Below are 13,894 nucleotides of genomic sequence, written 5' to 3'. Positions count from 1 at the left end.
AATATTTGATGATTATAACAAAATAATGTGAAATATTGTTGGTGTAATGAAATACTCTTCAGACAGGTCTAGTTCATAATCCTACAATCAATTTGCTTGTAAGACCCAACCTTCCTTCATCTTCTATTGGACTATACTCCTTATTTAAACTTTTCTAAGCACTTATCTGCTGCTCTTTGCATCCACTTTCATCTTCTTGCTTTTCATCTCTCCAGTCAATTAAAAATCATACATTCCTGATTCCTCTGTGTTTCTAGAGCTTCCCAAACCTTTTCTGTAAACTCATTAGTAGCGCCTAATTTACAAGTATTTGTGTTTCCTGTATAACACCTTTAACTAATCCGTAAATCTACATTCTATTTAACATGTTATTCAATTGGAAGCTTCCATAAGAGTCGGCTGTCCTCAGTTGATTATCAAAGTTCAAAATTCTCAGAAAATCACTGCCCCTTATTCACCATGACATACTGCCATCCTTCATCCAGCAACAGGATTTATAAGAGGATTCACAACCCTTTGGCTACAAGATCCGTCCGCTGCATTGGTAGTGAAAATCTGGAAGTTTAAAAACTCTCAGACAGCCGCGGGTTAAGAATGGGTAATATAAAGGAAAGGCTACAAAAGTAAAAGTTTCTGATTTGCAATAAATGACATTATACATTACTACGTGGACACAAGGAAATCAACTGTTGGAAGACTATGTGTAAATACAGCTTTGAGTGCGATGTTACATTAACCACGGAACGGATTCAAACTGTAGACCTACTATGCCAGAATCATGATTTTAAGTCTGTGTGCAGATGCAATACTGTAGAGAATTTCTTTTTTTTTTTTTAAATAGGAATCGTTTTTTAGGATCGAGCACATGTGTTCAGAGTGAACAATCTCCCTACATCGGTAGCTGTAAACACTACTTATGCTGGAATTCATAAATTATGTATTATTATACAACTGTGAGGAAGAGAGGTACTGGTATAAACTAATGCAATGTGGGTTAACTTGTATATTCTCTACAATCCTTGCTTCCTGCACCATCAGAAACAGAGCCAGTAGAACTTACATCAGTGCAATAGATATAACTGCAGACATAAAAGGTGCTACTGCCACAGGCACTGGATTCAGAATGACAGAGGATTTATGGGCAGTTGCCATCATTAGAGAATGACATTCTAGTGCAAGGCTACTTTGAAGGCCTCTCAAAAGTCTTTTACACCTAACTATCCGCACAACACTTGAATACTCGAAAGGTAGATGCAAGAGTCAATAATTAAAAAATAATGTATGTGGCAAAGTAAGAGCTCAAAAAAGGAATCTGTATTAAGGTCTTGGACACTTTTGGAATATTGCTACAATAATTACTGCTTACTAGCTTCTCACTGACCTTAGATTTAAAGTTAACGGGAAGAAAAAGTACTATTGAGGAGGAACAGTGGCATAGCAAGGGTGCTATCCATTCTAATGCACAGAAGGAAATTGGGCCAGTCAATGCTCAAGTAGCAAATTAGAGCCATATTTGGGATTCAGTGAGCCCATGACATGCCTAAGCCTAAGTACTCGCTCCACTGCACCTGAAGTGCCAACCATAGCAACACCACTAAAGGGTAAAGCAGAAATTGTGTGACTGAACTACTATCCTAGTTTTGATTTTGCTTCTTGTACCTTGGCTCACTTGAAACAGAGATAGGACTTTTGAGCGTAAGACTCTTTGTGGAGTAAAACTCTAGGCTGAGTACTTCTAGGCCTACTGAATGGATATTAAATAAAGCAAATTGGGATTCTGGTGAGGTGATAGGTTGATTTGGGAAAAAGGGGGTGGTGATGGACAGAGTTTCTGATTGATGCAGAATGCTCTTACCAAGTCAAGAGATCATGGTTTTAATCCATCACCGTTTTTTAGCTCACTGCACCATCCCAGCTCAGAACCTGGCTACATGCAAATTAGTCTGTACCTGTCCCAGTGCATGATGGGAACAGGGCAAACCAAACTACCAAGCCAATTCTTATACTGGGAAGGAAACAAGCTTCCGGGGACCGGTTTCTGGCATCACAGCCTTCGTCGGCCCGGCTTGCCTGAATCCTGATGGTGCAATGAGCAAGGGACTCACGTCTGAGCATACCCTCCCACACTGAGTGTGGATAAAATCGATTTGGGAAAAAGGGGATGGTGATGGACAGAGTTTCTGATTGATGCAGAATGCTCTTACCAAGTCAAGAGATCATGGTTTTAATCCATCACCGTTTTTTAGCTCACTGCACCATCCCAGCTCAGAACCTGGCTACATGCAAATTAGTCTGTACCTGTCCCAGTGCATGATGGGAACAGGGCAAACCAAACTACCAAGCCAATTCTTATACTGGGAAGGAAACAAGCTTCCGGGGACCGGTTTCTGGCATCACAGCCTTCGTCGGCCCGGCTTGCCTGAATCCTGATGGTGCAATGAGCAAGGGACTCACGTCTGAGCATACCCTCCCACACTGAGTGTGGATAAAATCGATTTGGGAAAAAGGGGGTGGTGATGGACAGAGTTTCTGATTGATGCAGAATGCTCTTACCAAGTCAAGAGATCATGGTTTTAATCCATCACCGTTTTTTAGCTCACTGCACCATCCCAGCTCAGAACCTGGCTACATGCAAATTAGTCTGTACCTGTCCCAGTGCATGATGGGAACAGGGCAAACCAAACTACCAAGCCAATTCTTATACTGGGAAGGAAACAAGCTTCCGGGGACCGGTTTCTGGCATCACAGCCTTCGTCGGCCCGGCTTGCCTGAATCCTGATGGTGCAATGAGCAAGGGACTCACGTCTGAGCATACCCTCCCACACTGAGTGTGGATAAAATCGAGGTGATAGGTTGATCAAGGTTTTTGGAGGATTTGACAGAGATTGTGAATTGAGATTAGCCATTTCCTGGGGAATCCTTGTTTCTTTCCAACAACTGGCATCTCAAGTACTTTCTAGCACAAAAAATAAATAAGATGCAATAACTAAGGAATTATCTGTAAAACAGTTAAACAAAAAGCATAAATTGTTGGTTTAAAAAAGAATACAGAGCAAAACGCTGCCACCCAATTCATGGATTCATGGGATAGCTATGTACAACTGCTATTGCTTCTAAGTCAAGCCTTACCCTAATGGTTTTTGTTTTGTTGTAAATATTTAAACTATCATGACCTGTGAGAAGACTGTAGGTGGCTTCTTCCATTCTGCTGAGTATAGCTAAAACTCAAGTTCTCCAAGGGCAGCAAGAAAGAGGCTACCTGAAATTGTTGAACACCCAAAGTTTGCCATGCTGCACTCTGGTAAAATTAGAAACAGAGCCAAGCAACCAAGAAAGTCAATGAATAAAATGTACCCACAAGAATATAATTGAGGGGATCCCATTACTTATTAACAAGAATCACTTAAAATATTTGGCCAACATGAGATCGGACATGGCAGATTAATCTATTATAGCATCTACAGAGACACTGACCGTCATAATCCTACAAAACAGTAACTGGAGTAGCCGATTATCTTTCATACAGTCTAAATCCTAAATTCTGATATGGTTCTTCCTACATATTTATTAGAATCATCAAAATTAAAATTTCTGTCAAAGCAATTACCAATGCCGCTGTGAGAGACGCAGTCCATATGACAACCCACATATTGCTTCAATGTAGAGGACATTTGACAATTTTTTGATTTTGGATCAAAGATCCAAAGCCCTTCGGGTGGTGTTGAATGACGCTGGCGATTCCCATGCAACGTCTTGCTCGACAAGGAATTAAGAGATGAACTCCGCACATCCATTGTGAACTACTTTGAGCTTAACCATGGGAACAGTCTCTATAGTGGCTACTCTCTGGAAGGAAAACCACAGGGTTTTGCGAGTTATATGCAATTTGCTGGCACGGGTCAAAAATGAACTACGCAACATAGACAATGCTGAATGCCAACAGCTCCATGGATCACAATTGCTGTGCCGAACGTTCGGAGAGTTGGCCGAATGAGAGGTGACACATTTGGGGAAGCATGCTAGGGCAGACGGCATGGTGAGCGAGATCGTCCGGGCCATACCCCAGCATGAATGCTTCAGCACCTCCATACCCTTCCCGGCAATGGCTACATTCCAGGGCTGCTCCTTAGTGACGGATCCTGCATGACCGCTAATACTGCTATTCTGGCAGAACTCTAACAGTACCATAGGCGCCTCTATACTACCCGCATTTCCGATGAGGGGGAAAACATGGAAAATTACCTCTTGGAGATTTGGTCTGGCTCTCAGGTGCCCAGAGGCAATTCATCGGCTAGCCTAACTCTAGTGAGAAGGTGGTGCAAGCAATTGACTCCCAGGATAGGTCCAAGACCCTCTGTGTTTTTTCTAAAACCTACAAACATGTCCTTGAGTCACACCTTCTGAGGATGTATGCGCAGTCCCTGGATGCTGGTACACTTCCCCCTCCTGTCCCCGAGGCAGTTGTAACTATTGGTAAAGCCTGGTAAAGACCCACTGTACTATACGTCCTACCAGCCCTTATCCCTACTCAATTTCGATAATAAAATACATGCTAAAATCCTTGCGACCTGACTAGCGCTCCTGTTGGATACGATCCTTTCGCCCTTGCAATTGGGGTTTGTTCCACATCGCTCAACCTCCCAAAATTTGCACACTTGTTCTCGGTGCTACATACAATCTCCCTGGAAGTGCCAGAGGCACAGCAATTATGATCCAGGGAGCTGTTGGGCATCAGCATTATCTATGTTGCGTAATTCATTTTTGACCCCTGCCAGCAAATTGCATATAACTCGATGCTAAGAAGGCCCTGGACTTACTACAGTGGCCTTTCCCTTGTGCTACGCTCCAAAAATTGGGACTGCCAAGAGGGTTCATTTCCCTTATTATGCTTCTGTACTCTAGGTCAGTGGCCCGCATATGTACCAACGGATTTCTCACCGCTCCATTTGATATTGCTAGTGGGACAAGGCAATGCTGCCTCCTTTTCCCATTACTCTTCATCATAGACATGGACCTTCCCGTCCAGCACTTGCAGGAGAAACCTCCACCATGGCTTGCAATGAAAACCCGGCCCTCTGCTAGTGTCCCTCTATGCAGATGGCATTCTCCTGTTTGTCACCTCATGGACAAACTGGACCCTATATTTTGGAATATTATACTATTCTGTCGGTTCTCTGGCCTAAACATCAATTGGGACAAATCTGAGCTATTTCTGCTTACGCATGCCACCATTGAGCAGACAGGTGAATTCCCTCTTAAGTGGTGACTGATTCAGTCAAATATCTGGGTGTCCACAATGATCGCGAGAAGAAGCAGGTCATCCGACTGAACGATGACCCTGCACTAGATAAATTAATGGCTCAGATTGTAGGGTGGATCCGACTGCCACTTTCCATGGCTAGCCGGATCGCTACCATTAAGATGGTGGTCCTCCCCTGTCTTTTTGTACCTTTTTTTTCTTTATATACCCATCCCTCACACCAATTCATTTTTCGCTGCGCTGAGATGGCTTCTTTTGTATCAGATATGAGTGGGACGCAGAACCTGAGCAGCTGGAATAAGTTGGTGCTCCCTTATGAGTGAGGGAGGTTTGGTGTGCCACATTTTCATCTTTATTATCTGGTGGCGCAATGTCAATTTGCATATCACTGGTACCACAGGGCTGCACGATTGCCATATGACCAGCCTGAGCGTGAACAGCCGGAGTGGTGCCACTACATGCCATACTGCCACAGAGAATTCCACTTGACCCTGCTGACATTCAGATGCTCTCCACCACCTTGGTGCAAACTCCTTTGTTTACTTGGCAGGGATTTCTGTACTCCCCCTCCTTGTGGATAATCAATGGTTAGCCCCTGCACGAGAGTCACTAGTCAAGCGCCCACTGTCCCATCATGCATTACGCATGCTCGGAGATCTTTTCCCGAGCAGGCATGTCATATCACATGCCGACGATGTCTAGTTTGCCAATGCAACCCCTATGGGCCACTTTGTTTTGAGCTGCATCCACAGCACACTGCACACCGTGATCCCCTCTTATCCTCTGGCTCCTGATGAGTTTACCCCATTGACCGCAGTGATAACCGACCCTGATGGAGAGCACTTGATTTCCAAACAAAATCATATCAGTGTGGCATTGCTAGCGACACAAAATGGAAAGGTCAGGGAGACATGAGAACAAGGGCTGCAGTGTCCACTCACTGACAAAGTCTGGTATTACTGTTGCCAACAAGCTAAGCTCATATCCCCAAACCACAGACATATGTTCATACATTTCAAATTCTTACGACGTGCATACACTACCCCTTGCATCTTGGCTAAAATTGACCCCTCCAGATTCTCACATTGCCGTAAATGCCACATAGAGGGGCAGACTTTTCACACCTGACATGGACTTGGATTCGCTTGGGTAATTTTTGGAGTGAGGTCTTCTCCAATTTCTCCTTATTAGGACTGCTCTAGAGCCTGGGGTGTGTGCAGGATGTGCCACGGGGTCTGTAGGTTTACTGCAATGGTGTTGCTGTAGGTGAAGTGTGAAATCGCTTTGCACTGGAGAAGCAGCCGATCACAATCTGTCCTGGCCAGGCTTAAAAGCCTGACTTTCTGTGACACCAAAAGCGAGATATATGCCACACTTTTACCTCCCACGGCTAGACTAAGACATCTGGCAACCATTTCATGACTATCTGCTGCAGCATGAATGAAGAATCAGATTAAGTTGCAATGTTGATAACGGTCTATTGCTTCCCGCCTTCTGCTCTTTTTCCGATGTTGGGTGAATAGGTATCTACTGCAATGCCTGCTACTGAGCGGTCTATTTTTAGGGCTCGCGCAGCGAGTGCCCTTTTGTTGGGGGGTTTCAAAACGGAGCCTGGAATCGCTCACACTCGAGCGTGTGCTTTTCCTTTTGGCTTCCGCGATTGGCCTTTGCGTGCGTGTTTTTCACAAAGGCGGAACGCAATAGGCCAAAGGCAGGCACATTGCTCTAGCCATGGCCTATTGGTGTCTATTACGTGCACCAAAGGCCAAGTGGTTTCAATTATCGTGCCCAGACACGGGCGCTATAATTGAAAACACATGTTTCGCTGCGACACGCGCGCACCATTCGCGAGCGTGTTTTTTTGTTTTTTACAATAGCGATCGCTTTCAGTGCCGCTTCTTTGTAGTTGAGAGGTGTTTCAAGTAGGGCAGGAACAGAGCCAGGTTTTTAGGGTACCCATGCAAGATAATAGCAAACTAAAAAGATGTGATAGACAAAAGACCTGTTCTGAGTGTCCCCTATGTTTGTATTAAAAAACGTATTTTGTCACTAGTTTGGGGTAGGCATTGGGTAACATTGTTGACTTAATTTGTTTCCTAGTATGCAAGATCTTTTTGTAATTAAAGTGCTGTTATTTATAAGTTGATGAATGTATTGTTTGATAGCTTCCTTTCATTTCTAAAGCGCAGTGCTGAAAACGCACCGTGGCTGATTTTACCTTCCACAAGAAGATGTCACTTGATTAAATCCGTTTGTCTTCAAAATAAAGCTACTGTTGTGTTGACAGGGACACGCAGCAGTCTTTCAAATGAAAATATTGAGGGGTTAGTAAACAATTTCACATTACTCATCATGTAATTGTGCAAACATAACACGGGTTGTGCTTTTTCAGTTGCAACCCTCTAAGGGCACAAATCAGTCGATAAATATTATTTGGCAGATTATAAACAAAACTGAAAGCCAGGGGTGTTGCTCAACACAGGAACGGAAGCTCTCTAGAAGAAGCAAGCGTGTCATTGAAGAGAGAGATTGCAATGCGTCCTTGTGCGTTCTCTCGCGCGCATCTGTACAAAGGCAGGTTTAGACATCCCGAGCTCTCTCAGCCCAATATGGCGGTGTACCGTGGCCCGGTGCTGGCTGCGCTTTACTCAGGCACTCGAGGTAAAGGTCGGCCCGAAGAGCTCGCATATAAATAATATATCTCTTCATATGCCATGTGATATTCTCTGTATCACTGCAGAATTAGTTAGCTTCGTCCTGTGTGCTGACAGGACATTGGAGCTCCCTCTGGGCCCTTAATCTCGATGTTTGCCGCTGTTGTGTTCGCGGTCGCTGTATAGAGGCCGCCCTGCTGCACTCCTGGCGGCCGTCCTGTTGTCTGTCCCGCCGAAACCTAACCTGCTTTTTATGTTTTACTGAGGTCTTTCCGGTAACCTTTAGAGAAGCAGAAAGTGATACGTCCTGCTCCCCTTCTCAGCATGACCTGTATTCGTTTAGGCAAAGGTTCAGGGGTTGACGTCTCTTCAAGGGGCTTACCTAAAGACACTGCAGCAGGTGTAGTGACACCGGGGCCAGGTGTGTGACATGCCTGCTGGATCCGATTTATTGTGCACCCCAAATAGTAATGCCACTTTTCCCTTGCTAAACATTGGCCCCTTTAAAACTGCCAAGCACTGTGAAACAGAATGATTTTTCCTACTAGAGGATGATGCATATCCGTTCCGATGAGAGGCATGGCCCACAAACCTCAATTGCTTTTTTTTAAATTCGTTTTTGAAACTCGGTGCTCCAGTAGTTAACTTGCGTTCACATAGAGGACAATTTTTTTCTGCATGCACCTTCACATTATTAGAGTGGTTGGAAGAGTATATTTGAGTGTTAAGACGGTTACTGGTTGGTAAAGAATAGGAGCCATTGCCGTTTAAAACAAGCATTTGCAATGCAATAGGTCTCGCATTTGCGAGAGTTTAAGCTATTGGCATTGGAAATGGCAATGCCTTATATTTATGTTTTAAAAACCAACAAGTGAATAAAAGGCATTGTCATTTACAATGCTGTGAGAAGTCGGCCTGGCATATGCTGTCCACTAGTTATAGGGGACACCTTGCACCAGTCCAATTCGACTCTTATGGTGATAGGTTAAAGACAACCTTGAAGGAGTGTTAAGCTTATTGTTTTACCATAGATAACCTCTTGAATAACCAAATGAAAGAGTAGGCCACACAGGTATATATATAAAATATATGTATTTATTCTAAGAATAATCCCACTAGTCTCTTTATGAGGCTGGAGGTAAAGATACAATTCAAACAAGCATTGATAGTTACAATAAATAGCACTGGAATCATAGGGCCCCGGGGGGGGACCAAACCATATATCAAAAAAGTGGTATAAGAACCACGACAATTCTACAGACAATGCCTAGGGCATTTAGGGTCGCTGGCCCCTTGTGAAACCACCCAAGGTAGTGAGGAAGGGGACCCACGGGAGATGTGTGCAGTGGCTGAAGCTACTGTCGGGATCTCTATTAAAGCCTATGGAGAATGTCGCGGTTGAACTTTACAAGATTAAAAACACTTCTAGCAGGAATTCAAGTTCAATACTTTAGAGTTAAGCTGTTGAAGGGCCCACACCCACGAGAGTACCAAGGTACCACTGTTACCTGCCCCAGGGAAGCCGGGTGCATAGGTCGTTTTTGATGTCGGGTCGCGGGCTGATTTTCAATGGCAAAACGTGAAGAACTGCTGCTAACAAGAAGCGTCGTCGATGTCGTGAAGATTGAAAATGTAGATCTTGAAAAGAAGGACCTGAAAGCAGAGGGAACAGTGTCTGGGTCACGGCACAGTGACCAGGGGGCTCAGGAGAAGGAGCCCTTCAATGTCGGGTGCTTCCAGGTGGAAGAGGTGTAGCTTGGATCGTCAGCCACGGGGTCCAGGAGGCGTCAAGGAAGGCCAGCTTCTGGAGGGCGACTGTCCCACGAAGGATGAGGGTCGCTGCGGTGTGAGTGTCCGGATTGGATCCACTAAGCCTTGGCAACCGCAACCCACGCAAGAAACACAAAACAGCTACTGGTGCAGACCCACAAGGTCTGAGTGAGGTCTCCAGCAAGGAGACTGAAGAGCAGGCCTGGAGCAACCAGGGGAACTCTTGGAAGTGAAGATTGACCTCCGCTAGGGCCCACTAGTCGAGAGACAAGGGACCGCGGGAGGCAGCAATTTGGCGTGCGTAAAGATGCGCCCATGGGTCGTCGGAGCGGGCTAGTGCGTCGATCTTTGGCACAGATGATGCTGAGAGGTTGGCTCAATAATGGGCCAAAGCACAACTTCCCCACTCGTCGGGGTCGGGTGCTGTGCAAGAGGTGGCCGGTGTCCTGGGGTATTGGGGATCTCGGCACCCACGGGTGTCCACGGTGCTGAGCTTTGCTGTGCACACTCACTGGCCTCTGGGTGCTTGGAAACCCACCTCAAGGTAGGAAAGGGTCGTCGATGTCCGTAGGAGCAGTGAGGTTCCAACCGGGTCACTTGCAGTGTTTCAGGTGCCAGCCAAGCAGGGGGTAACTCCTTTACCCCAAGGGAGATTACTTCCTTTAGCTGTGCGGCGGCAAGTCGAAGTTCAAGTCTGTGAAGTCCAAGAATAATCTGAGGCTCTGGGGACCCTGTATTCACCTTTATCCAAAGATTAGGGGAGTGTCCTGATCAGAGCCCACCAATGAGAGTTCAGGCGGGAAAGGGCGGCTACACCCTCTCCCCTTTGTGTGGTTTCCCACCTGGGCAGGGGACAGGATGCCCCAGAACCGGTTTGAGGCGGTGTATGCAGAAGTAGGCACTAGAGAAGCCTACGTGCAAGTCTGAAAGACATCCTATGGTGCACCCACCCAGTTCAAATCCACATAGTCTGTCTGGGGAGGTGGGAGCACCTCCCTGCAACAAGATCCCTATTGTCCAGCTGCCGTGGCTGGAGTTCTGCCCAGCAACAGGCAGCCAGAGTCGTGTGGGTGGCAGGTAGCATCCATTTTGTACTACGTGTGCACTTTTAAATTGGTGTCTAAATTCTGCCGCTTTTCCCATATCGCCCCTCTAGCAGGGGGGAATCATGCCCTCACTCCCATGGCTGGATTGGGGGCATGATTCCTACATGTTTGACACCAAACACGATATGGTTCTGTGTAGCCATTCTCAAGTTATCACGCTATCGCGATTACTTATAATGCGGTTAAGAGTATATGGTATGGCTGCACTACAAACAACCCAGAAATAGTTTTATGAAGGTTGCAGAGGGGCCCTACTCAGGTAGGGGTTCCCCCTCACACATATCTCAGCACCCTGCCTTGTAGGATTAGCAAGGCCTGCCTTAGGGGTGACCTATGAGGATATATGTGTTGTATTAAGTGGGATACAGGATACCTATATCCCTGTAAGGGGTGCAAGCACCACCTTACCCAGACTACAGTAGTGGTCTGGTGTTGTCAGTTTGTATGGCTGTCCCAGGGGTGGCACAATAAGTGCTGCAGCCCCTGGTAGGCCTCTGAGGGACCCATGGCCTGGGTACCTAGGGTACCATCTACAAGGGGCTGATAGGGTGTCCTCAGTATCCAATTCGTATGTACCTAGGGTACTCACATCAGTTTTAAGGAGGAAGCAGATAGGCTGGGGTCCTGGATAGCAGGATCCCAGCCAGACTAGTCAAAAACCATTCAAATACCAGGCACAAAGTTGGGGCAACCATATAGTCAGATTCCACCTTCCTACAAATGCCAACAGCTCAAACTCTCGCAAATGCGAGACCTATTGCATTGCAAATGCTTGTTTATCACAGTCGACAAGTTTTTGCTATGCATCGAGAAGTGGATAAAGTATTACATATTTTCTCTGAATTGTCCTTTTTCCAATTTGTTATTTAATATTGTTCATGCTTTTACTACCCACATCATTAGCTGTCAATTGTATGGCTTGTATGTGTCTTAAAAATGATAGATAAAACTTTATTTAAAAAAATAGTTTTTTTAAAAAGCCCTTGCTGTGGCTTTCATCGGAATTCCAATTGGTTAACGATTTACACTGTTACCTTTTTTAAATCTATGTAGGAAATGTATTTATTGTCAATTAGGTTTTTATTGATGCACAGTCTAATAAACAATATATAATATAATAGGGTGATTTGTCAAAATGAACTGCTAAATTCTAGTCTGAATGTTTATTTAACATACTAAAGAGAGGATCCTTGACCATACAGTGACTTCAGCATTACTTTAGACTGCCTGCATACAAAACCGGATAATCCTCACCTTCCTGAAGCCTGTCTGATCAGCTACTCAAAAGAGCAACACTTCATGCGACGGCCACATACCTAGTCTAACATGGATCGCCAAAAAATAGTAATCATAAAAATACAAAATGGCCTGGAAATGCTACCACAACCTCTCGATCACCTTCAACAAGGGGACCACAATATCCTTTTGCACCACCTTCCATCAGTGACACATCACTAACCACAATGTAATGATTGGATCAGTCATATAGGTGGGAAAGATGTAGCAAAGGGTCTGACATCGCCACTCCGCTCAGTTAGTCACATCTGCAGTGCCCCAATGCACCCCACGATTACCACTTTGCTTTAATGTGTATTCAAAACCCCTGATGGACCTACAACCCTCTCACACATTTCAAAATACAAAACAATTGTGACCATCTGCCTTTTTGAGAGAAAAAAGGAGCAACAAAAACAAAAGTGAAGAACACAGGAGCAATCTCGGATAGGGATCTTGACTAAACAACAATACAGGATCAGTAGACAACTGTCAGATCCCAAAAATCGGCTGCACTGAAAAACAAGAGGTTAAATGGGAGAGAAAAACTGAACAACCAAAATCAAAGGGGGCAGAGATTACTAGGCCCCAAACTAAACTCCACTGTACTGAGCACAAGACAGGAGACTAGAGAGTTTAGTATTTATAAAGAATGACCCGTGTGCCATGTGTCCTTCTGCCCTGGTTGAACTGCTCCTCCAACAACAGGATGGAGGAGGAGACATGAGCTCAGCTCCTGGTCCAAACTTTACCAACCGCGAGTGAGAGATGACATCACCCTATGAAAGATACAGCAGGCAACACACAATCACTAATTTAGTGAAATAAGCAGCCACAACTACCCAGCATGGAGTTCTTGCACAGTCGATAGACTGGGAGAATGGGAAAAACAAGGACTACCATCACTGCTTGGCAATATACTGCATAACCTGCCCAGACAGCACGATCAGCGCGGGACAACAGGGAACGGGCTGCTTAGGTTTAAATTCCTTATCAATTCTTGTTCATGTGTTTGCTCTGCAGAGTATTTCACTATAGACATCCAGCAACCAACCTCTGGACAAGAAAACAAGCAGCAGCCTACCGCTCACCAGGTAGACAGGTAGATATCTCAATGATCCCAGACACGGACTACATGACGAACTGTCACAAACCACAGGTATAGGTTCTTTCTGGACATTAGAATATTCATCTGAATGAATATACACAGTATGAGGCTGAAGTTAAGATTGTAAACCATCTTCTTGAGTTAACTGAACCATCATAAACAATACTTCTATTTATAAGAAATGCATGCATAAATCAAAGTATGTTCTATTTCGGGAAGTGTGTGCTGCTTTTTCTAAAGATTACTTTGAGGTATATAATTTGAACTTATAGCACAGTACCTGGCAGGTAACTTGTAAATAAAACTGTGCCCATCTTCAGTCCATATGATCACTTTATCTGCTGATACGAAGTCTCCACCAGTCCAAGTTGCACCATTTTCACTGGGAACTGAACACAGCAGAGAATAATCTCCAGCGTCAAACACCTACAAATAAAATTATTTAAATCCATCAATCAGGCAGCATATAACTTATACAATGAAAAGAAAGAATTTTTAAAAAGCTGTAAAAAAATGAATATGTAAAGAGAATTGGTATTCAGACCACCCAGAATTGTTTTCTTTATAACTGAAAATGATGTAACATTTTGTCCACGTGGTACACTCCATTAAAAAAAATATTTCTTACAGAGCATGTCAAACAGAATCCTGAGCATTTGCATCTATTTCAGTGGGCTGATTAGGTGACTTCAATATGCTTTCCTGGGATTTATTCATCTAG

The 13,894-nt window shown here is 44.6% G+C and overlaps 1 protein-coding gene and 1 long non-coding RNA gene across 5 annotated transcripts in view; one reads left to right on the top strand and one right to left on the bottom strand.

The window, feature by feature from the left end:
• The window catches only part of WDR7 (WD repeat domain 7), a 1,596,127-nt gene that overhangs the window by 1,421,725 nt on the left and 160,508 nt on the right, over window positions 1-13,894 (bottom strand). For all 4 annotated transcript variants that reach the window (XM_085630124.1, XM_085630134.1, XM_085630121.1 and 1 more), the window contains one exon: window positions 13,454-13,599. In XM_085630124.1, coding sequence (XP_085486250.1) covers window positions 13,454-13,599 — 146 coding nt within the window. The remainder of the gene's footprint in view (window positions 1-13,453; window positions 13,600-13,894) is intronic.
• The window catches only part of LOC146863991 (uncharacterized), a 211,375-nt gene that overhangs the window by 41,321 nt on the left and 156,160 nt on the right, over window positions 1-13,894 (top strand). The window lies entirely within an intron of this gene.

The sequence above is a fragment of the Triturus cristatus genome, chromosome 2_1 (assembly GCF_964204655.1).
Source record: "Triturus cristatus chromosome 2_1, aTriCri1.1, whole genome shotgun sequence".
NCBI lineage: Eukaryota > Metazoa > Chordata > Amphibia > Caudata > Salamandridae > Triturus > Triturus cristatus.
Note: the sequence above shows the minus strand (reverse complement) of the source record. Positions and strands in the feature narration are given on the sequence as shown.